The sequence below is a fragment of the Podarcis tiliguerta genome, assembly GCF_965153285.1.
Source record: "Podarcis tiliguerta genome assembly, chromosome: 4".
Classification (NCBI taxonomy): domain Eukaryota; kingdom Metazoa; phylum Chordata; class Lepidosauria; order Squamata; family Lacertidae; genus Podarcis; species Podarcis tiliguerta.
This window is the reverse complement of record NC_139537.1, coordinates 72,501,078-72,525,650: the sequence shown is the minus strand read 5'-3', so window position 1 is coordinate 72,525,650 and position 24,573 is coordinate 72,501,078. Positions and strand designations below refer to the sequence as shown.

At 44.0% G+C, this 24,573-nt stretch overlaps 2 protein-coding genes across 6 annotated transcripts in view; one reads left to right on the top strand and one right to left on the bottom strand.

Moving 5' to 3' along the window:
- Positions 1-1,228: 1,228 nt before the first annotated feature.
- On the bottom strand, positions 1,229-12,560 carry LOC310676279 (acetylserotonin O-methyltransferase-like). Its single transcript, XM_083438046.1, has 8 exons — positions 11,871-12,560; positions 9,229-9,403; positions 8,164-8,293; positions 7,588-7,656; positions 5,551-5,669; positions 4,427-4,567; positions 3,005-3,127; positions 1,229-1,511 (listed from the first exon to the last, which is right to left on the bottom strand). Exons 1-8 carry the CDS (start codon positions 11,940-11,942, stop codon positions 1,303-1,305), a joined length of 1,038 nt encoding a protein of 345 aa, XP_083294172.1. The 5' UTR covers positions 11,943-12,560; the 3' UTR covers positions 1,229-1,302.
- Positions 5,569-24,573, top strand: part of RFX8 (regulatory factor X8) — a 35,342-nt gene continuing 16,337 nt past the window's right edge. Inside the window, exons 1-5 of one of the 5 annotated variants that reach the window (XM_083437885.1) lie at positions 16,337-16,341; positions 16,422-16,523; positions 18,229-18,352; positions 19,856-19,917; positions 22,073-22,159. In XM_083437885.1, the coding sequence (XP_083294011.1) occupies positions 16,468-16,523; positions 18,229-18,352; positions 19,856-19,917; positions 22,073-22,159 (329 nt within the window). In that variant the 5' untranslated portion in view covers positions 16,337-16,341; positions 16,422-16,467. Of the gene's footprint in view, positions 5,696-16,336; positions 16,342-16,373; positions 16,524-18,228; positions 18,353-19,855; positions 19,918-22,072; positions 22,160-24,573 lie in introns of those variants that run through there. The other 4 variants (XM_083437886.1, XM_083437884.1, XM_083437887.1 and 1 more) reach the window with 4 other exon arrangements.

Genomic DNA, 24,573 nt, shown 5'->3' with positions numbered 1-24,573 from the left:
AATAATATTATAATTTTAGAATACCTAACTGTGAAGATACATGGAATGAAAGGGCTTAAGGTCAGTGAGAAAGAGGAGGATTGATTTGAGAAGATATTGAATAATTTGGGTAGGTTTGAACAATTTGGGGCAATTAAAATGTTAAAAGTTGAATAAACCTTGTGGAAGGAGGAGTGTTAAGGTATATAGAAGTGTACGTATGGTTGATTTGAATATGTTATTATTGAATATTAGTGAATATGTATACCCAATGTATCAGCTGTCTGGAGAGTTTCATTGTTTGTGTTTTGGTGGTTGGTAAAAAGTAATAATAATAATCTTTGCAAGTTCCAAGTACTCAAATAGTTTTATCTGCCATTCCTCCTTAATTGGAATTTTCTTTCCCTTCCAATTTTTGGCAATCAACATTCTTGCAGCTATTGTAAAAATGCCCGCTTCTTATCACTTGGGATGTCTGTTGACAAAATGCCTAGGAGGAAAACTATCTGGGGTTTTTTGCAAATGTTTGTTTGAACATTTTTTAAAGCTCCTCATAGATGGTATCTAAAAAGTTTTTAATTTTTTTACAGCCCCACCACATGTGGTACATTGTTCCCTCAGCTTGTTTGCACCTCCAGCATATATTTGAATTTGTGTTGTACATTTTTGCGAATTTGCTGGGGGTCATGTACCATCTATAAAACATCTTCATGAAGCTTTCCTTTAATGTATAACAAGCAGTGAACTTTAGATCTTTATTCCATATTTTTTCCCAAGCTGCCATCTGAATGGTGTTACCTGTCATTTACTACAGCGAATCTTTTTGTCCCTGAACAGACAAAATGGAAAGATTTGCAAACATTCTGGAATCAAGCACTTCAACCACACTTCAAAAGAGTACAGTGATACCTCGGGTTACATATGCTTCAGGTTACATACGCTTCAGGTTACACACTCCGCTAACCCAGAAATAGTGCTTCAGGTTAAGAACTTTGCTTCAGGATAAGAACAGAAATTGGGCTCCAGTGGCGCAGCAGCAGCAGGAGGCCCCTTTAGCTAAAAGTGGTGCTTCAGGTTAAGACCAGTTTCAGGTTAAGTACGGACCTCCGGAACGAATAAAGTACTTAACCTGAGGTACCACTGTATCTTGATATTCAAACTCTACTGCAAGGGACCTTGGAGTTTATGAAATAAAAAGTGTCATGTTTTGGTGTTTTGAAATAAACGTGTGTCTACAGCCGAAAGATAAATAGATGATATAACAACAAGTTTTATTGTTCTAGCATTCTCTGGACAACGCACAAGAATGATGCAGGGGAAACATTATTTTCTTCCTAAAATGGCATCATAGAGTTGGCATTTCTTTAGCTGAACCTCCTTGAAGCCAGCAGCACTGAAGAGCGCATTGTACTCTGAAGGGGTTCGCTCTTTTCCTTCGGTATGAAGCAACATTATAATGGATTGGAGGTGTGCTTCCAATGGCCCACTTCTGTCCTCGTTGAGAACTATTTCCACCACTAACACTCCACCACCTGTTTCAAAGTATATTTCATTAAGTTAGGGAAACGAAAGATATACCATTACTTCTTTTGAGACAGCATGTTCAAAGAGCTCGGCTTCATCTTTCCAAGCATCCTGGGATCAGAAGCTCAAGTCAAACGAAAAGCAGTTTAACCTGAGTGGCCCTACTGTATAAAAATGGAAGATCTATGTGGCAACCAAAGCAGGCTGTGAATTATAATTCATAGAATGTTCTTTTCCCCACCACTTTCGCTCAAGTAGCCTGCCTGAAATGTGCTCAGCATAGGTGCAGCATTTTCTATAGTCACTGAATTTTGATAATGCAAGTTGCTACAACTATTCACCTTGAGTTCCTAGCTTAGAAACATACATGGGCAGGGATGGCACAAATGAAACAGGAACCTTGTTACCGTGAGAAAAACCGACAACAACAGAACCTTAACAGCACAAACTTAATTCCCTGATACAGAAGTGACATTCTAGTCAGATTGTGATGGAGGTGCTCTTTTATAAGAGAAAGAATGCACTTATGCAGCAAATGCTAAGATTTGCAGTATGAGCTACAGAGGGAGACATGATGCCTCCCTATCGTATATACACTCTCTCCAGAGTGGCTGGGGAAACCTAGCCAGATGGGCGGGGTTTAAATAATAAAATCATCATCATCATCAAATACAAGTCCCAGATCTTATTGGTATTTTCTTATCCTGGGCAGGAGGAGCCAATGGACTATAGGTGTAGACTGGTAGCAGGATGGAGCGTCAAGCACCAGAAAATAATCAGAAGCATTGAGATCTCACTGTAGGTGCCAATGTGTCAACAGATGAGTTAATGATTGAGGCCTCGGGTCTCTGGACTGCTCAGAATAACTAGGACTTGAACAGGGCTATCTGTTCCAAGGCCCAAGCCATGACTGTGCACATACATGTTTCCCAACTTTGGGCCAAACTCTCTCTATATTTTTGAAAACATTTCAGTCCCACTTTTTCTGTTCATCCAGGACACTCAAAGCACCTACAAATGAAACCTCAATCTTGACCCAATTCAAGACTTGTTTTAAAACCTTTCTGTAGGCAATGCATACAGTGAGCTCTGGCTCACTTACAGACCCTCCAAGTGTCCCTATTTTCCAGGGACGCCCCTGATTTAGAGAAGCTGTCCTGGTTTCTGATTTGATCCCAGAATGTCCCACTTTTCCTTAGGACGTCCCTATTTTCATTGGAGAAATGTTGGCGGGTATGGAGTTATCCAACCCCATAGCCATCGGAAGGCAATCCTGTATAGAGAAGGGGTTTTTATGTTTAATGTTTTATTATGTTATTATATATATTCAAAGCTGCTCAGAGTGGCTTGGGCAACCCAGTAAGATGTGTGGGGTATAAATAGTAAAATTATCGTTATGGAATGGGACTCCCAATTTTCATCAGAGAAATGTTGGAGGGTATGCACTTATTGCCCACCACAGCTCCAGTTTTGGCCAGTCCTGCCTTATAAGCACACGTACCAGGCTTGCAGGCCTTGTGGAGTCTGGTTAGCAGCTGCACACACTTCTCGTCGTCCCAGTCATGCAGGATCCTAGCCAAAATATAGAGGTCAGCTTCCGGAATTGGGTCTTTAAAAAAATCCCCTGTAATAAAATGGGCAGATGGTAAATTAAAGCAAGGGGTTCAATTAAATAGTTGAGCTCTACCCTTCAAAAATACCCTGATTATAAAGCTGGTGCCAGCAGACTATGTCATTCTTGATTTCTAAGGCTTTTTACACACCATAACTTCAAGGCACGTTCAAAGGACATTCTTCCCCTCAAAGAGTTCTGGGCGCCACAGTTTGCTAAGAGTGCTGGGAACTGTAGTTATGTAAGGTCAGCAGCTTGAACAAACTAAGCTCCCAGGACTCTTTGACTGTTAGAGTGGTAAAGAGAGATTTAAATGTAAGGCATGGATATGACTATTATCTAACACAAAGGAATAAGCAGAATTATGAAGCAGAATTCACAGCTCAAAGCACAACCACACTTGGATTTTGTTCTGAATCCATTTTACTCTCTAGTAGGTGAATAATAAGGTATGGGATGTTTTAGGTCTACCCATACCTCCTTTCCTTTCCAAGATGATCTAATGATCTGAGGTGTCAACTTTTGAGGGAACAGGAGTGCCAGCTTGGTCCTGTGACTGTGGGTGCCATGCAGTGTGCATGGCCCTGGCACTGAAATTTGTGGGTGCCCAGCCCCTACATTGGTAATTTTGTGGGTGCTTGGGCACCCAAGGTCCCAAGGAGTTGGCACCTATGCAAGCAAGAATGGAGGGGACAATGTCCCAATGTTGCACGTGTGATGTCAAGACATTGGGAGGAGCTGGGGAGGAGCCAAACATGGTGGCAGTGCAGCTTCAATGTCTGGGGGGGGATCCTCCCCCTCTTCCTACCACCATGACTGGTTCACTGCTCCTTCCTCTCTGCAACAGGTAGAGGAGGAGAAGGAATTAGTCACTGAAGCTGTGCAGTGCTTAGCCTCCTCTGTCTCCACCTCCTCCTCTACCTGAGCCAGTGTGGTGTAGTGGTTAAGAGTGGTAGAGTCGTAATCTGGTGAACAGGGTTCACTCCTCCGCTCCTCCACATGCAGCTGCTGGGTGACCTTGGGCCAGTCACACTTCTCTGAAGTCTCTCAGCCCCATGCACCCCACAGAGCGTTTGTTGTGGGGGAGGAAGGGAAAGGAGAATGTTAGCCACTTTGAGACTCCTTCAGGTAGTGATAAAGTGGGATATCAAATCCAAACTCTTCTTCTTCTCTTCTTCTTCTTCTTCCTCCTCCTCCTCCTTTGAACATGGGAGAATCCAGGCCCCCTCCCCAAAAATATGGGGAGGGGAGGGCTCAGCCCCTAGGACATGGTATCCCTGGTAATGACACATCAGAACAAACCACAGTTACCCTCATGGAAAGTAATCCGGTGTTCTTCTGGGGATACGAAATGCTTCTTTGCCATTTCCACCACGTTGGGTAAGTCGAAAATGGTCACCGTAGAGTTTGGATACAATGCAATGCATTCTTTAGCCAAGCCGCAGCCACTTCCTTCAAGGGAGAACAAGGAAAAACAAAAATGAAAACCTCTGTGCATCTCAAAGCTTCTTTCAAACACTCCTGTGCAAAATATCAGGACATCACCTCAGGTAAATGCCTCTCCAACCGTTACATGGGCAGGGACACATGTCACCACCTGAGTAGCTTCAGGGATTTGACAGGATTGAACTTGTGCCACAGATTATTCAGCATATAAACAGATCAAAATATGTGAACACAATACATTGGAGGAATACTTTATTATTTATTTATGGCATCCATATCCTCCCCCCCTCCCCACCGTAACACAATATCTTGGATAGCATAGAATAGAACATTTCAAAATTAAACTACAAGATTAGGATATTGCCTTGGAAAGCAACCACAATTCATTGCGTACAAGGAGAGCGGGGGGAAAGACTGCAGGTAGAATAAGGATAGGCAGAAATGATTAGCAAGGATAACCCTGGATGTCAAGTTTGGGGAGGAGACAGAGCCAGTGTTTCCCAAACTTTGGTCTCCAGCTGTTTTTGGACTACAATTCCCATCATCCCTGACCACTGGTCTTGCTAGCTAGGGGTGATGGGAGTTGTAATCCAAAAACAGCTGGGGACCCAAGTTTGTGAAATACTAGGTTAGAATGAACAGATTCAAAACAGATAGTCAAGGAGAAGAACGCTGCAGGACAAGAGGATGAACTTGACCAAAAAAATTACTCAACATGTCCTGACATATGAAAACTAATAGAGGAAAACAGCTGGGAGGCAAATAGAGTAATACCACTGAAGGATGTTTTCAACAGGAGAGCAGAAACAATATGTTCCTTCTTGTTATCACCCATCTTTGGAATTTTTGTGGTCTTGTTTTGAATCTTTTTGCTGTTAATGGTTAAACTGTACCAGAATAGGGCACACACGAGACACCCACATGACGTTGGCAGGCAGAAAAAGAAAGACAGATGAGGCCTTTTCAGCTTGCTCCTGTCTGGAACTCACCTCCCAAATCGCAAATGAGTGAGAAGTGAGAAAGATCAAAGGCAGCCATCACATCTCTGCCCCACAAATGCCAATTGGAATTCATGCTGTGACAGAACCTTTTCATCTCGCCCTCTGATCTGTAGATTCAAAATGACGTTGGCAGGTAAGCGGAAACAATACCCACGTGCAGCCTGATTTGTAATTTAGGGCTTGACTCTCAATCACACAATCATGCTCTGGGCAAACACCACAAAGCCCCAGTTGCTCTGTCATCTGTTGTGCTGGAAGGAATGATTTCAGGAAATTCTTTGCCTGAAGCAATATATGACTTATTGCCATCTCTAGACTGTCATTATTTTACAGGAGGGACTGAAGAGCATACTGGGAAATTCAGTTTTAAGGAATTAAAACGAAATAAGGCGCTCCAGTGCAACAGACCCATTTTAAAAAAGAAACTGATTTTTTTTTTTTGCAGTTTGGAAAATGATGGGGAAATAAACTGAAATGTGTGGAAGGAATAACCTGATTATCTGGAAGGATGTATGAACAGCCTGCAAGAAAATCAGGAAGGATGCAGGAAGAATGTTCATTGTCAAATACTGTGTTTTTCGCTCTATAAGACGCACCTAGTTTTTGGAGGAGGAAAACAAGGAAAAAAATATTCTGAATCTCAGAAGTCAGAACAGCGAGAGGGATTGCTGCGCAGTGAAAGCAGTGATCCCTCTCGCTGTTCTGGCTTCTGGGATAGCTGCGCAGTCTGAATTCGCTCCATAAGATGCACACACATTTCCCCTTACTTTTTAGGAGGGAAAAGGTGAGTCTTATAGAGCAAAAAATACGGTAATCTCCCCACAACCAGACAAACAGGTATGCTCCTAACAACCGAAGTGCTCAATAAATAGGTCATCTGCAAGACCCATGGTATCCGGTCCCATGGTGTCTGGGTGACTGAAGTGCTCTAACCAGTTGTGATTGAAATCCAATCAGAATTGGCCCAGAATGTGCAAATCCCAGGCAAAGGCCACTGAAAACATTGTTCCCAGCATTGCTGGAGAAATACGAGAAATGCTAGAAAGGGGGGGCAATGGGGAAAGTCTGGATTGGATACACATTCCCAGAGATGTTTCCTACAATTGCACAATTGTTCAGTCTGACAAGAATGACCGTTCCCCACATCAAATGGGGGGCGCCTCTTGTGTGGTCGTGCGCAGCCCCCCCAGATCCCAGTGCGACTCCTAGTGGTTCAGGCTGGCTTCATCCTCCTCAGGCTGGATACCTGGAGGTCTCCGCCTACCTCCGCCAATCGCCCAATCCCTCCTGGGGAGGCGTTGCCAGGGGATCGGCCAGGTAAGGGGAGGGACCACCCTGCCCACACAACAGAAGGTGAATCCTACCTGCGAAGCATCAGTTGGCTTCAGAGCTTCTCCCACCCTCCCCTCCCTCAGTTAAGTCTTCTTTTGCAGGTTAACCTCTTCTCCACAGGTACACAGGCGCTGCTACATCAGGGCCAGAAAGGAATTTTCCTGCATTGGCAGGTTTTGCCTTTCCCGTAGCAAAACGTCACAGCTTTGGCGGTTTCAGGCCTTGGGCGGAATCCTCTAGTCTATCTTCCTAAATGGGGGGGGGGCATGAACCGGTGACCCACGCCCCCCTTGCGGCGGTGATCCCAGGATTCCCCGTTGAGGGGAGGCATTGGCCACACGCCGAGAGGTTGTCATTGCTCTCCCCTCTGGCAGCGAAACAGGGGGTGGGCTCTCTATTTGAACATATGTTCTCCAGAGCCAGCCCAATCCCCTCACACTCTGGATAACCCTGATGTCTCCCAGATCCCTGGCTGGGGAGTGGGAAGGATAAACGCCCAATGCCTGAGCCAAGGTCTCCCTACATCTGAAACATAATAAAGTTGTGGCCAGTTTTAATCCCATAGCACGTTGTCTTGAGTCATTATTCCACTTGGGGGTTGCCTGGGGTTGGGGGGACTCCGCCTGTCCAAGCAAACACCCATTCCCTCAAAGGTAAGAACTCCCGCCTCTAAAAAAAACAACCTGCTTTTACCTAAAAAGGGCATCAAATAAATTGCTAGATGAATCGCCATACATTTTCCCAACCGTACTTTTTCCTTGCCTGAAACAGAAAATTTGTTTCAATTGAATGAAAATTAGGTAACATGATGACCAAAGTAAATTTCAGATGTTTCCCACCACCACCTGAAAACAGAATACATTGCACAAATGATTACATGTATTGTTTTAAACCAGTGTTTCCCAGACTTGGGTTGCCAGTTGTTTTGGGACTATAGTTCCCATCATCCTGGACCACTGGTCTTGCTAGCAAGGAAAGATGGGAGTTGGAGTCCAGAAATGGCCAGAGAGAAAGTAACACTTTTAAACTGTAGCTGTAAAAATCACAGGGTTCTTCCCCAAACCAGCTTTTATCTGAATTGAGAAAAAGAACAACTTAGATGCATTCTAAGCTAAAAATGTCTACACAGTCTTAGCTTTATCACTTCCAACAGTTGGCATCTTGACTTTCCTCATGGCAATCATCTTCCAAAGGCAGTTCAGCATTTCGTTGCAAAGAGCCATTTTCTACATGAGTACACAGAGCTACACACACACCCCCCCCTCTTACCTCACTGCATCTGTCAAGTAGTTCAAATTCCGAAATGTGATTTCGGAGAAGAACATCATATGATGATACTGAGACTTTGGGCTTGATTCAGCAAGGTAGAGATTGGAAAAATCTGTGCTTCCATAAAGAGCTGATAGAAGGGAACAAATAAATCAGTGTTTTCACATCTTTGTAGAAGGCAAGTTTTTCTCCCTAACTGCAACTGTGTGAACAAAATGTCTGAAGCAACAACTCACAAATAAATTATCTAAAGCCCTGAAAGTAGAAAGATGAAGCCAAGTGAACATCCCTTTCCTACACAAACTAGTAATTCTTCAGAAAAGAGCAAAGCATCAAGTTCGTTAGCTATAATTGTGATGACATTTATTTCCATTTCATTTCCTAATGGGTGAGCTCAAAAGCTTATTATTTAAGACAATACAACTTAGATTTTAGCCAGAGAGTGCTTTGTGTTTCAAGGTGCTTCCAGGCAGAGCTTTAACAAACATCCTCCTGCTCCTGCATCCTCCTCTGTCTTCTGCTACTCTAGGAGAGTCCCAGGTGGGGGTGTTCAACATTCCTGCCTCTGATAATAACAGTGATTAAGTAATCAAGCATCCTCAGCAATGGTGCTGCCTGCCAAGTGCTGAAGCATTAGAGCTACCTCTGCATTTTGTGCTCTAACTTTCTTCAGAAACATCCGGTTTTCCTTTTTAAAAAAGTCTGGGGGACCCTGCTGGCATGTGCACCCCTTTCACAAGCCCTCCTGGGAAAGACCCCGTCTGAAACCCTGAAGAGCCACTACCAGTCAGAGTGGAGACAATACTGAGCTAGATAGACCAATGTTAGCTTCCTGCGTCTCTAGGTTCTTAGGTGTCTCCCTTATTTAGATGGCAATGTTCATGACTTCATTTTGCTTCCAGTTATGGTAGACCTGCTCCATTTGGGCATCTGTCCTGAAGTTGTGTCCTGATGGCACCATTGTACACTTTAGCAGATAAGATGGCTGAAAACAGTCATCTTCAGCTACAAGTGAGTCAAAATTTTGAAACGACTTGAGTTGCTTCCTTCTTCCAATGTGGTTACCTTGGCTGCCCGTCCTCTCCACTCGCAGGAGCTTTAAGCCCACACAGGTATCCAACAGCCTCTCCATCCCAGTGAAGCTGGTGCCCAGACGTTCAGCAATAGTTGTTGATGGCATGAGTTTGCCTGATTCCAAAAGAAGGTCAAATACTCCCAACTCAGCAGCAGTAAACATAACCTGGAAATAAATGGGGGTGGGGATTACAAAAGTGAATCCAGGTCATCCTTTGGCCATCTACATAGTGGTGGTAGAGGTTCCATGGACCTCTGGAAGCTATTGGGTTCCCCATCAGCCACAGTCTATTTGTAGTCCAATATCTAGAGGGTCATGGGCTCCCCATCCCTGATATACAACTATGAAGGAAGAAAAGATGATGAAAGAAGATGTTTTTGAGACACAAAGGCTGTGTACACATTACCATTTACGCTGGCTCCAGCATGCTACCACCTCTGGTGTTTAAAGTCAAGTACACATGACATGAGCCACAATCCATCTGTATCCTGTAGCTTTTTGAGAAACACTGTTGTTTGATGCATTTCCTTTCAAACCAGCTTGCGTCCGGTTTAAAACCGAAATACACAGTTAAGCAGTGGTGTGTACGTTTCAGTGTGCACTGCACATGCACAGTTGGGCAACCTCATTTGGAACACACAGAGTCAAAATATAGAGCTTACTGGTTTCTACTACATCTGTTGTTAGTTACCTTGAATGTACAAGGAAAAGTGGAACCAAAGGACTTTTAAAAAAGGAATGTAGTAATTGCTGTACCTCACATGTGCTGGTGGGCCCCATGTTAGCATGTCAGCTGACATTTAGTATTTTGCAATGGTTCCCAAACTTTTTCAGCAATATAGACCATGTGATTGTGGAGGGTCTTGGCAGAACACTTAATAATTTTTCTGCCCGTTGAGGCAATTGTAATGAACTGTGCTAGATGCTGTAAATTGTATTTTTACAACATGCTGCAGATCACCTGAACGAAGCTCACAGGCTGCTTGTGATCTGCAGATCACAGTCTGGGAACCTCTGGCAATAGGGGATTGCCGTGTTAGTTTATGCCTGAACACAAAAGCCTGAGACCTGACTATTGGCATTGTGCAATTAAAATGTACCTGTCTGTTCTGAACATGTTTGCTTCCCGTTTTGGAATCTGGCCTGGTTTTGACACTGAAAACGTAAAGCCATTCTGTACGAAGTTCTCTAGGGCAAAAGCAATGGGAAAACAGACAAGTTCCCTGTATTTTTTTATTCATAGTGGTGCAAGGTGTTTGGGTGAAGCCAGGCATTTGTGACAGTCATTGGCTGCAATGTGTTTTGTCTAGCCTCTCCAAGTCTCATGCATTCTGTCAGGGAACTGCCATCAGTGTTGGAGGGAGAGAGCAAAATCCAGAGGGATTCCGGAGAGCTTCCCGGGATTGGGAGACGCCGCCCATCTTCTGGGGAAGAGAATCAGCGTAGCACCAGTGGAGAAGGGGGGCAGATGGGGGAAGCGGCGAGGCGGTCCCATGACTCCTTGCCAGGGACCAGCGGGGAGAGTAGAGGTCCTCCGCTGCCTACGCCCTCCTTGTGCAGAAGGCTTCCGCGCAGAGAGAGTAGGAGAAGACTAGGCGTCAAAGAGCTTCTTTGCTGGAAGAATTTTAAGAAACGCCCACTGACGGATTCTGCCAGCGATTGAGACAGCCACGGGTGAGTGGCTGTCCGGATAGAAAATGTTCACTCAGGCAATCCAGCCAGGTGTTTGCACCGGCTTACGCACGAGCAACCCCTAGAACCATTACACGTTCCAACAGAATAAATGGAGAATCTGGTATTTCTTCCCTATTTCTATTTCCCGTGTACAAATCATGCAGTAAGAGCAGGAAAACAGATCTTGATTGCTTCAGTGCTTCATATATTGGAAGCAGATTGTTAGCATTGCGTCCTTTAAACTGATTAAATGGAATTGCAGAAATTAAAATAGTGAAATGTGGAATGGAGTAGACCAGGCAGCTGCCCCTTCCCTAAATCTAGTAAAATAAAATTAAAAAATACTTACCGGTAACTAACTGAGGTTCTAACCCCCCAACATAAAGCCTGCCCCCACAACGTAACTATGCCCATGGAAAAACATGCCCTCACTTAGTATGACCTACTTGGAATGCACATTTAATGAAACATTTTAAAAAATGTATTAAATTTTGCTATAATGAACGTTTTGTACCCACATTAACGTTTTCTCAGGGTGCTTCCAGGTGACGTGTTCATTGAACATTCATTCCTATTGTTTTCAGAGAGATTAGATAGCACTATGTCAAAGAAAATGTTATCTCATCCTTTCCTATCACATTTCCCTATGACTCTACTTATTGCAAAAAATCCTTCCTTTTGGGGGAGCAGGATTGTTGCGCAAAACCTCCCAACGAATCAGCTGTAATTGTGTAACCTGCATTTGCTGGTATTTTACGTGAATCCCACCCCAAATTAGTAAGAGTCTGGAAGTGCCTTCACTTTATGTTTCCACAAAGAGAAACATCAAAACTAGGCCAATTTCCAAAAGGGGAAGCAAACATGTTCAGAAAAGACAGGAATTTTAATTGCACCACCATTCATATGCAGAAAACCCTTGAGAGTTTCATTATTCATAGACATTACCCACAAATCATACCTTTGAGACTAGGCATCCGTACTTGTATTGAAGCAGGGGCTTAATACATTCAATATCTTCTGTAGAGTCCATGGCCTTCAGTACTCTTGTCAGACACACGGAAGTCTTCCTCTGCTGTTTAGACCACTCTTCCTCAGTGCCACGCCAATGCTTGCAATATTGCTGTGCTGTATTCACAAAACATATCAAGAGATCCTTAGCTGGAATCAAAACAAGACTGTGGATACTTGATAAGTTTCCTTGGATGAATTAATTGTGACAACTGGATCATAAATACCAAAAGTTATTTTCTGTGGAACTGAACTTGTTTCTTTATTTAGGTATTTTTATACCACCCTTGAATCATGTTCCCAGGGTGGTTTACAAAAAAAAGAATAGCACAACAGAAATGTAAAACACAAACAGTACATTTTGCTACACCCAGATATTGACAACATATGCCCTCGCTGAAATATATGCTCCAGGTAGTATAAAAAAACGTTATGCTTCCCACAGAGCGATGCCTCTGTGAAGCTTAAGATATTGGCATGATAAAAAAAATCCTGTTGTTGTTGTTGTTAGATACAAAACACTTCCACAGAGCAGCAAACATTTATAATTTCCAGGGGCAGGGAGAAGGTGGAACACACTAAAAATCACCACTTTTAACAGTATCAAAACTAATATATTTAAAAAGTAGTACAGTGGTACCTCGGGTTACATACGCTTCAGGTTACAGACTCCGCTAACCCAGAAATAGTACCTCAGGTTAAGAACTTTGCTTCAGGATGAGAACAGAAATCGTGCTCCGGCGGTGCAACGGCAGCAGGAGGCCCCATTAGCTAAAGTGGTGCTTCAGGTTAAGAACAGTTTCAGGTTAAGAACGGACCTCTGGAACGAATTACGGTAAGTACTTAACCTGAGGTACCACTGTATACAGTGTCTCACAGGAACTGCCACCTCTTGGCAGGCAGCTGCTTTTGTAAGAGGGTAGGAGGCCTGGGGAGCCATTCCCCACCCGCCCCCACTCCCTGCCTTCTGCTGCCAGAGCAAAAGTGATGCTAAACCAGGATAGGTAAAGGAGGACATGGGAAGTTAGGGAAGGAAAGAAAGAGGCTGAAGTGGGAGGGAAATGAACAATTGGAAGTTTCCCAGAGGAGGTAAAAATAAATAAATCCCGAAGTCTCCTAGAAGTGTAAAAAATGGGAGGGTGAGGAAGGGGTGAAGGGCATGTGGTTGCTCACCTGCAAAAGCGGAAGAGGCGAAAACAAAGCAGGATAGTCGGATGGTTCTGCACAATTTCAACCCTATTTTTATAGCCTCATCCTATGTGGGCGAAGGAATGTTAGCCCTCCCTAATTCCTTTGCCCTCTGTTACCTGTGCTGTCTCCTCTATTTTCTTGGTGTTAAAGGCCCTACATCTGAAAGAACCCTTGGTCAGCGTAGAATAATTGTGCAACAATGGCAATCTCTGCTATCTGTGTTCTTTATGTTAGTTTATATTATCAGTCCCACTCTACAGGTAATAAATACTTCAAGGTGTATCTGTGTGTATAATCCTACTGCTCCCATTATCTTGCAGTTTTTCAGTTCTTCGAAGTTCTCCTTAGTTTGCAAAATCTTTATCTATGAGCGACATCAGGAATGTGGATTTGGGGGTATAAAATGGACCTCAAATTGAGACTTTCTAGGTACAGTGCTTCAGGATGAGAACAGAAATTGTGCTCCGGCGGTGCAGTGGCAGCAGGAGGCCCCATTAGCTAAAGTGGTGCTTCAGGTTAAGAAGAGTTTCAGATTAAGAACAGACCTCCGGAACAAATTAAGTACTTAACCCGAGGTACCACTGTATATTTTGGTGCATCCGTATTGTAACATATGCAAGCTAAATGAAACAGCTCAACTAATAACCTCCCATAAACTTTGGTCTGCAACAGGTAAGTCAGCCTTCACCTACTTAGAGGCTACAACTCCCATTAGCTCCAGTCACCATTGCTGCAATGACTGGGGCTGATGGGAGTTAGAGTCCTAAATACCTGGAGTGCACCAAGTTAGCAAAGGCTTCCTGTCAACTGCATGCAATATGCTAGCAAGGGACTACTTTTCCTCTGTGCCCTTTAATTTCTTCCCACTGCACTTTCCCTACTACCATTTTCCTACGTTGCTATCACTATCCCATTTTACCTGTGTTGGGGCTCCAAGGAAAAAGTGGCAAAGCCTTACAAACATCACGGAGAGCAAGGCTTATAGCCTCTACAGAGAGCAAAGTTCAGTTAAATATCTAAACTCTTCATCTTCACGTGAGACAAAGTGGCCTTCCTTTGTGCTTTCCTTTTGATAATATGACAGCAAGGCATTTTCCTTTGTTTGAAATCCTTTTTGCAAGCTGATTTATTGCTTGCTCCTAAGCCCCCTCCACCCCCCAAGCAATCCATTGTTTTGCAATAAGCAAAAGACCCTCTCATTATGATGGCTCTGTGTGTGTACAGTACTCCACTGCGGGAGCTGGGCCTACCATTTGCAAGCCCATTTTGACAATATTGAAAGGAGAAGCAGTTAGCAAATTTAATTATTATTCATCGTGGTTTTAACTGCTAAGGAGAGGGAGTCTTCGGCTTCTGATGACAAAATAATTTGGGTAGCATGCACCTTAACCGGGGTGAAAGGAGACACACCATTTGCTGCTTCAGGCATTGAAATGTCGTGTGTGGTCCTGCACATTATCCTTGCCATGGAGACTTCAGAAACACCCCCTGGTGAAAAAATCCTTAATACGGAAAGTGGATTGCCATTAGTGATACCGTTGGAAGAGGAATGAAACCTGTCCTGTTACCTAGACATGCATGGGTGTAGCCAGGATTTTTGTTGGTGAGGCAGGACTTTTGTTGGGGCGGGGGTAGAACCAACGTGAGTGGTCAGTTAGTTAAGTATTTCTATTGTTTTACTTGACGGGGGGGTAGCTGCCCCCCCCCCCGGCTATGCCCATGTAGACATTGTAATTATATATAGATCACATTTATGCAAAAGTAAGAGAAAATCCAGAACTTTTATTTTATCTTTTATTAGGTATGGCACAGCAGTCGGTTGCCATGGCACTTCAGCAATCAGCACATAGCCATATGTTGTATTCTTCAATCCCTGTTCAGAAAATTCTCCTCCAAAACGCCAACATATATACTCGGAACGCAATTGAACTGAATGCCTCCCCAGGTAGAAAGCAAATTATAATGGCAACTGGTGGTCCTGCCTGAAAGCAGTAGCCCAGCCTCCTGTAGAGCCTAGTAAAGGTAAAGATAAAGATACCCCTGACCGTTAGGTCCAGTAGCGGACGACTCTGGGGTTGCAGCGCTCATCTTGCTTTATTGGCCGAGGGAGCCGGCATACAGCTTCCGGGTCATGTGACCAGCATGACTGGCGAACCAGAGCAGCGCACGGAAATGCCTTTTACTTTCCCGTCAGAGTAGTACCTATTTATCTACTTGCACTTTGATGTGCTTTTGAACAGCTAGGTTGGCAGGAGCAGGGACCGAGCAACGGGAGCTCACCCCGTCGCGGGGATTCGAACTGCTGACCTTCTGACTGGCAAGCCCTAGGCTCTGTGGTTTAACCCACAACTCCACCCGCGTCCCTAGTATGATTCCTTAATTCCCACAGTGTGTTTCCATAACTGAAGTAACAAAATGCACCTTCCTCTCAAGTTAAGTGTGCTGAGGAGACATGTAACCTGGCCCTATGCACATAACCACCCAATCCTATACATATACGTTTAGAAGTAAGCCCCAAGGAATTCAACCCAGCTCACTCCCAAGCAAGTGCTAACATTGGATTGCAGGCTAAATGCAAGTGCTTTTTTCTGGGGCTACACATACCCCTAAACATTTCGTGAATCTTTGTACTTTTGTCCATTTACTGTATTTATTTTTCCTCGATTTGAACTATAAAATGGTGGTTTTCTTGAGTCAAAATGAGAGTACCCCTAAACATTTTTTTTAAGAAAAAAAGCACTGGGATCAGGCTGTTATTTATACCCAGTGGGATTTAGTTCTGAGTAACTATGCATTGGATCAACTAACAAGTTTATTCAAATTGGCACCTCTACCTCTATTAGATTTTAACTCTTGTTGGCTCCACAATTCCGGGGATAAGAAGGTACTCAGGCATCATTATTGAATAACCCCGTCCAACTCGCAATATTTTCTCCAGGGCTCACAACGCAACCTTACACAAGCCCACTCAGAAGTCAGTCCCATTGAGCTCAGTGGAATTTACTACCCCCCAAACGGCGGCTGCTTTATTTATGAGCCACACAGCAGGTGGGAGCGAACGCAGCTACTGCTTCGTGTGAATGCTGCGGCAACAGACGTGAGAAGCGGCGGCCGCCCCGCGCCCCCCCCCCCCCCCACTAGCGCGGTTCGCTCGAGCGGCCCAATCAGCCGGCGCAGCGGTCGATGGAAGGTTGCAACGCGCTGCTGCCGTCCAATCAGCTAGCGGCGCGGTTTTCCAAAGGCGGGCGCGAACGGGCGCGACGTCTAGAGCCCGGCTTCTAAAATAAACAGCGGAGGAAGCAGCGGGGCGCGCGGAGCCGTCGACGGGGCGGCTCGGGACGCCTGTGCGCAGCGGGATGGCCGAGCATTTCCCCGGCGGCTGTAGTAACATATACCAGCCCATTACTCAGTGGTAGGTGTCCTCAGCACCACCACGACCTCATTTCCTGGAGGTAGAGGCGTCTCTTTATCAGCAGCCCTACTGCTTTTTAGCCCCGCCAGCTGCGAGTGCTGCCTGCTTCTCATTGCAGCGTCAGCTGAAGGGAAAGCCGAGCTGTTTGGCTCTGAGGTGGGCGGACAGAAAGCGAGCGACCTGGTGAATGACGTGTCAGGAGGAGGAAATTGGTGAATAAGTTTGTTCCTCACCCATTGCCGGGTGTTCCTCACCCATTGCCGGATTTACGTATAAGCTAAACAAGCTACAGCTTAGGGCCCCACTTTCTTGGGGGCTCCAAAAAAAATTAAAGGGGGAAAAAAACACAACTGCATGTACATTCCCAAAATATAAGTTAAATAAAATAAAACCTACATACAGCAACAGTGTTTTGTGTTGTATAGGCTCCTATGATGTAAGTAATGCCCCCCCCCCCCCGCTTGGTCTAAAATATCTCTGCTTTGCATATTTCTATATATAGGGTGCCTACATTCTGCATGGACTGGTTGCATGCATAAATCACCATTTAGCATATATTCAACACAAACAACAACAACAATTTGTTGTTGACAAAGGGCAGCTGGACCATATTACCTTCAATAGCTTAGGGCCTCATCAAACCTAAATCTGGCCCGGCCCCCACCCCACCCAAAAAATAAGTTTCAAGAGACTCTGAGCAGTGCAGTATTACAGCTGCCTCCAGACCATTGTATTGTGCAGCTCAGAATTTGCATGCTTTGATGAGGGGTAGCATCTCTCTGAGGTCCTAGGCAAGAGTCTCTCTCCCAGCCCAGCCTTGAGATGCTGTGCTCTGCCAATGAGCTTGTGGCCCTTCCCTCACAATTAATACATTGCAAACACGGATTTCATCACAGTGTTTCCTGAAGGGGCATTTCGCTGCATTTAAAACAAAAAACAAAAACACCTAACACAATTTGCCATGTGGTTCAGTGTTCCCACCAGCTTCAGAAGTTGGAAACAATTGTGCTGTTTGTTTTGGTTGTTGAATAGATAGCCCTCAAATGGCATCCTTCAAACCTGCTTTTAATGACACCCATGCTATTGTGTAATACCTTTGATTGGGCATAAACTGAGAGCAAAAGTATGATATCTGAGAAAACCAGCTTGTTAAACCAAAGTAGGTTTTGGTCTGGTCAGTGTCTGAATGGGAGATGCCACAAGTTCCATGATGGGGAAAAGGTGGGCTATATATATATAATTATTTATTTATTAAATAGGGGTTTTCTATTTTTGGTATCAAGTATGGTTAGTCTGAATTGTGTGCAGATTACTGAGTAAGAAGCATAAGAAGAGAGAGCCCTTCTGGATTAGCCCCGAATCTAGCATTTTGTTCCCCCCAATAGCTGACCAGACGATCTAGTATGCATAAATATATGTATTTACTACATTTTAATGCCACGTAACAACTGAAGTTCTGTAGGCAAAATGAAGGTTAAAAGATTAAAACAGATTGAAATAAAATGAAATAATAAAATACAAAAGCATTAAAATAGCTGCAGAATGCAACCAAAGTGAAACCAACAACCTTGAGATATGGAGACACTGTATTCAAACAATTAAAAATTTTATGGAATTCAATTTTGTTTCACAAAACGCACCCACATCTTCTGAACATAAGTAGGCATAACATTTGTTTCCTCTTGATTCTTTCCCTCCCTCCAAGGATAGCAGACAATTTCTTTGTATGTGAAGGATGCAGTGTGCCACGTTGTCTGCTGTACGAAATGTATGTGGAGAACTGCAGACAGGAGGCCCAGACTCAAGTAAATCCAGCTACATTTGGAAAGGTATACACAGTGTGCTGCTGCTACCTTAAAATGTTACCGGTTTCGGATGGAACTGTACCAGTTTCTGCACCACTAGAAGCTGTGGGCTCTGGGAGCTGATTTTAGTAGAACTACTATTCATTTATCATAGAGAATCAGTGGTGTTATATTTGTACATATCTGTCAGAGCTGGCTCCTGGTCCCAGCTCACCAAGGAGCAACGCTAGCCGGTAGTAAAGTATCAAAGTCTTTATTGAAGAATAGTTTCCATTTCCAAGCCTCAGCGTCCCAGCTCTACGTCTGGAGTTCAGACCGGCGAAGCTCCGTCTGAATCTCCTCCCCCTGTGCACCAGTTTAAGACTCTAATCTTACTCCACCTCTTCCTTCTCTCTCTTTTCCTTCTGGGTCCTACTACCCCCCGGGGTCTCCTCCCTCCTGGACTCTTCCGACGCAGACGTTGACCCCTCTGACTCCTCCCACTCTCTTCGGCGGGCTTTAGGACTTGGCTCCCTACCCGGGCTGCCCACCGTGCCGCCCTCCTGTACATTTGAACTTGGCGCGCGCGTTTAACTTTCCTGACGACCGTTTCCTCGCTCCCTGACGGGGGTGTGGTCACTCCTGCCTCCTGTTCTCCCGCTGCCCGCGCGCCACCTGATCCCGATGCCTGGGACTCCTCCCCCCTACTGCACTCTGGGGGGGACGCTGGTCCTGATTTCCAGCTGCTGCTCTCTGAGTCCCCTCTGGCCCCTTCTTCCCGAGGTGTCTCCTTGGGCACTCCTCTTGCCCTGACTATGGGGGCTCCTTTCTGTGAATCCTCCGAGTCACTGGAAAGACTCAGAGAACTCGGATTGCTGTCATCGCTGACATTTCCTTCGGACTCCTCCCCCTCGCTCTCCATTTCCTCCCTCTCCTGTGCCTCTGCTCCTGAACCCCTGACAATATCAAACAAATCTTCTCTTCTGTTCAGTAATCACTTGGTATTGTATATTGTGTTGAGACATGTGCAGGAAACACCTATTCATAATTGCTCAGTACAGCTCATTTCAATGGGAATTAACTCCCTATTAAATCTGCATACAATGGCAGCCTTAGGTTCAAATTAGACCCAGTGGGAGATTCAATATGGTGGTTTTAATATGTGTTCCACTCACAACTGCTGTGAGACATACACAATGTATACTTGAGTAAACATTTCGTATTTCTGGATATAAAGTGTCGAGTGAAAAATGGCATGAGGCTGCTGTCCTAAACACACATTCCTGGGAGGACTAAATGTGGCTTACTTCTGAGTAGATGATGTGTACTGAGGAATGCACTGTAAAACATGTAAAATATTCCAGATAGATTGACAGAATGTGGGAAATTACTAGCTGCTCAGTTCAGTAAATACCAGGTGAGTACATCACCTGGTGATAACTAGAAAATGGGTTGAAAATGTTCTGAGATGATACAGGAAGCGCACAAATATTTTACCAGTGTGACTAACTCAAAAAAACTGTTCTTTTTCTGTGCATTTCTTTTAAGCTTGTTCGGTTAGTGTTCCCAGACTTAGGAACCAGAAGACTGGGCACAAGGGGAAGTGCAAGGTACATTATCATTTAATTTGTATTAATTGAAGATTTAGAGGCTATTAGAAAAATCTGTAGTCAGCTGCTTATTTGTGCATTTAAGAGTTCATGGGTACTGTAATATGGAAGGTGAACTTTCATGCAAAACCATGGTAACAACATCTGTAAACAGTGAAATACATTCACAGAGAAATCTTCAACTCCCTCCCTCTTCTGTATCTCTTTCCCTTAAATGTTCTGTGGGTGTTAAATCATTTCCCCCGGCAATCCCCGAGTCTCTCTCTGCCCAGTTTATTGTACTTTTTTCTTCAATTTCTTCGCATCTAAGATCCCTGTCTCTGTTCCTTGCTTCCCCAGCTGTTCTCACAGTCCTTGACCTCCTGGCATCTTTTTCTTTCTGAAAACAGCACACCTGTTCTCTTCCCCTCCAGGCAGTGTGTGTGTGCATTCGCACTAAATTAAATTTTTACTTTCTTTATATTAGCTGCAGTTTGTTAATATTCTGCTGGTGGCAGTTGACTGCTGAATGGTGCTAATGTTCACAAATATTCTAAGATGGAACAGAAGGATCAGTCAGTGCTTGTGGTTTTTAAACCACCCACCCTCATGTGACATTATAGGCAGAATTACATTTATCAGTAATTGGCAAATCTTGAAATAGTGGGGCAGAGCTTCACATTGGAAAACATGGTGATCTTTAGAGCAGTTTTCATATGATTATCAGAGAGAAACCTATTTGTTTTAAGTCAAATTGCAGCATATAAAAATCTGGCCTGTAGCTTAGTGCTTCTCAAACATTTTGAAGTGGGACCCACCTTTAATTTTATTTTTCCTCCCTCTTCAAAACACATTGAAGAATATCTCATCAGTAGTCAACACTGCACAAGTTTATATTTTATATCCATTTTTAATGACGACAAAGGTATATAACCAATGTAGTGTCTTCCAGATGCTGTTGGTTTGTTGTTGTTGTTTAGTCGTTTAGTCGTGTCCGACTCTTCGTGACCCCATGGACCAGAGCACGCCAGGCACTTCTGTCTTCCATTGCCTTCCGCAGTTTGGTCAGACTCATGTTTGTAGCTTCGAGAACACTGTCCAACCATCTCGTCCTCTGTCGTCCCCTTCTCCTTGTGCCTTCCATCAGGGTCTTTTCCAGGAGTCTTCTCTTCTCATGAAGTGGTCAAAGTATTGGAGCCTCAGCTTCACGATCTGTCCTTCCAGTGAGCACTCAGGGCTAATTTCCTTAAGAATGGATGCATTTGATCTTCTTGCAGTCCATGGGACTCTCAGGAGTCTCCTCCAGCAATGCTGTTGGTTACAACTCCCATTATCACTGACCATTGAACATTCAGAAGCAATGTAACATAATGGTGATTGTTTGCCCCAGTGAGCAGCTGCATCCCTGCATTTCAAAGCTGCAGCTTGTGGGTCAACATCAAGGGCTGCTCTACAACTAATTGGAGTTGATTTCTAAAACATCAGAGTACATACGTTGGCCACCCATATTCTAGGCAGTACGTATTGGAATAGAATTTAAGCTGTGACACAGAGCAACAATGGGGAAACTGTGCCCTCCAGATGTTGGAATTCATCCCTCATCAACCCCAACCAGCATTGGCCAGCAGCCAGGGAGGTTCACAGATGTAGTCCAATAACATCTGAAACGCCACAGGTTCCCCACTTGTGTCATGAGTGGAAGGAGCTTATTTATTAATGGGGTCGCCCAGTAGGAAGGGTGTGCTGTCTGCCTGATGAAGGAAGAAAGAACCTAAGACCTGTGGAAATGGAGCATGTCATTCATTGTGCAACCCAGGTATAGGCAAACTCCAGCCCTCCAGATGTTTGGGACTAAAATTCTCATAATCCCTAGCTAACAGGACCAGTGATCACGGATGATGGGAATTGTAGTCCCAAACATCTGGAGGACCAGAGTTTGCCTATGCCTGGTGCAACCCAACAGGACCACATCAGGACCCACAGTTTTGGTTGCACTGGCTTAGTTGATTATCAACAAGGTTGTACATAGCATATTAGGTTGTTAAAGGTGTCGCAGGAAGTATCCCATTTATTTATATATTTTGAATCTCTGACAGATATTTACAGATCATGGCTGAGAGTTCGCCACGCAACTGGCCTCTTCATTAATCTCTTAAATTTGTCTGTTATTCTTCAGGTATCATTATGATGGAATACAGATAAAAAAGAGCTCACCCTTCTATGCCTACTATTGCTATCTTTTGGCTGAGAAAAGGGAGAACAGGTTTGGTTCTTAAATATGTTTCATGACAAAATGTCGGTACGGATAGCTGAAATTGTATTTCCAGTGAATTTATGCCAGTTGGTTGGATAATGATAACCCTGGCACTTTGAGGATTGAGGGTCCCAGTTTGCTGTGTAGTTGCAACAGAAGCTGTAAAACAGTATGGGATTAAGAGTCTCATGCTGTACCAACTGAGCTATCCCAGTGCGATCTTGTTATTCACAAAATGTATTGGTCCAATCCCAGGTCTAATGGGTGACATTTAGTTTTACAGTCAACAAATAAGAAGAACCAAGCTTGCAAAGGTCAGCTGGTTTAACTGAGACCGTTTAATGAAGTCCCAAGCAAGAGGGCTTCAGATAGCTTTCCAGTTACTGATTCAGCTATTTGAACAGCTGAGGGATCAGAGTGGGACCCCCTTTGCTAATTAACTCAAATTTTGGATGCCCATTGTTGAGCAAACAGAATATATTTGCAAGCTCTAGTTGTCAGTTACAACCTGTTTGAGCAAGATTCGGTTTGGCAGATTTTACTCTTAAATGTCAAAACTACTGCTGCCAAGTTCTGATTAAACTTAAAATCAGATTTGTCGCACATTGATCACACACACACACACATCTTCTGCAATGAGCTACACATCACAGTAGAAGGATGCAGATGCCTACAATAGTATATATGGATGAAGTGTGGGTTTAAAAAATTGCTTCAAAATGATCCACTTAACTGAGTTGTGCAGCATGGAGATTCTGTCTGGAGATTAAATCATATATTCTACATTCATATTACACAAGTAGGGGGGGACGAAACAAGTTACATGTGAAAATTTGTGGGGTTGAATCTAACCCTAGCAAAAAGCAATTTCTGCTCTTTGAATGATTGTGTTTGAATTAGTGATAGATGAAAAAGGTGACCCCAAATTTGGAGGGTGAGCAATGAATTTGGGGAAAATGAACCTGGGACATACTGGATATGGTTTTAAATTGGGGGGGAAACTAATTTAAGATGACTTTGTCCAGATGATTTGGAGGTAATGACTGGGGGATAATTTAAGGGGAGTTTAATTGCTTTGGAGGATACTGTACTGAGAAATTAATGGGGGATTAATGAATTGAAGAGAAATTAGTTTGGTGTGAACTGCAGTGGAGTGGAAATTCATTGGAAAAATTTACCTGGGCTGATTAGGGTGGGAAATTAGTTGTCTTGCCTACTGTGATGTTTCTACATATAAATTAGCATAGGCAGATTTGTTCCTGTGGCCCTATGCAGCTTTAAGTATGTAGCCAGGCACCTGCAAGGTGTTTTACGAAAGTCAGCAAATGTCTTAAAATACCAGTCTTAAGAATTTCATTTCATTTATTCATTAATTAAATTTCTATCTCACCCTTCCTCCCAAAGGAGCCCAGGGCAGCCACAAAAACACACAACATCTATCACAAAGAAATAATGCCATTAAAATGTAGCAAAATAAAAAATGAGCTGGAAAAAATGAGCATATAGCCTCGGGTAGGCTGTGGAAAAATAACTTTAACCATGATGGGGATGTCCATCCATTTTCCTTGTTGGGGTAGGCATTGCAATATAACATCTACTCAATTTAGGGCCCCTCCATATGTCCTTTTTATTGTGAATTCATGATTATTCATGCTCATGATGCTATTGGAGTGGTTATAAATGAGCCCACTTTCAGAAGTGTTTGTGCCTGCAAACATCTCGGGGTTCAGTTGACAGACTGCTTTGTCTCCAATTCAATGTACATCCCATACTTGCTAGTGAAATCCTGAATCTTTTAATGCCACAAATGTCTCAGTTTATTTCTTATCCCACTCTTGTTGTGCTATAGTGCAAGAGTCCCTTTCCGTGTGGCAGTGATCGCAGCGCAGTCACAGGCCGAAGCCATTCCTGCCTCACCACAGGCCGCATCCCTAGTTTGGAGAAAGAAATCCGGAAAGGATTTATATGGGAAGACACAAATATGCATTGGGAAGCATCACAGGGCAACTAACAAAGGGTCCTTCCAGGCTGGTGATTTATTGTGGCTGTATTCTGCAAGCTGTTCTTGACAACATAATAAGCGGAGCAAGCCAGCCATGTAACGTAAACAGCTCTGTCCAACAGAGAGGAACAGCAAGAGGGCTGTTGCCACCCGCCAGCATCTGCCACCTGAGGCAGTTGCCTTACTTTGCCTTTGATAGGGTGGGCTTTGCCTGTTTCCAAAAGCCCCCAGTGTGGTATGGCGGAAGGTTGTATGTGCTGACAGGGAAGAAGCAGCCAATGGGTCTTAGGGATGCATGTGAGGGAATGTGGGTGACATAAGGAATCACAGAGTCCACTACTGGCACATGCCCTCACAGTGACTTTGGAGATGAAGCGTGGTGTTTCTCCTCAGACTCAGGAGGAAACAAACAAAACACGTC

Coding starts and splice junctions, on each gene's coding strand:
- LOC310676279 (XM_083438046.1), bottom strand. CDS start 11,942: ATGGACTCTACAGAAGATATTGAATGTATTAAGCCCCTGCTTCAATAC. Junction 7,657..8,163: donor TACTTGACAGATGCAGTGAG/GTAAGAGGGGGG, acceptor TTTCTGTTTCAG/GCAAGGAAAAAGTACGGTTG. Junction 1,512..3,004: donor CCACAAGGCCTGCAAGCCTG/GTACGTGTGCTT, acceptor ACTTTGAAACAG/GTGGTGGAGTGTTAGTGGTG.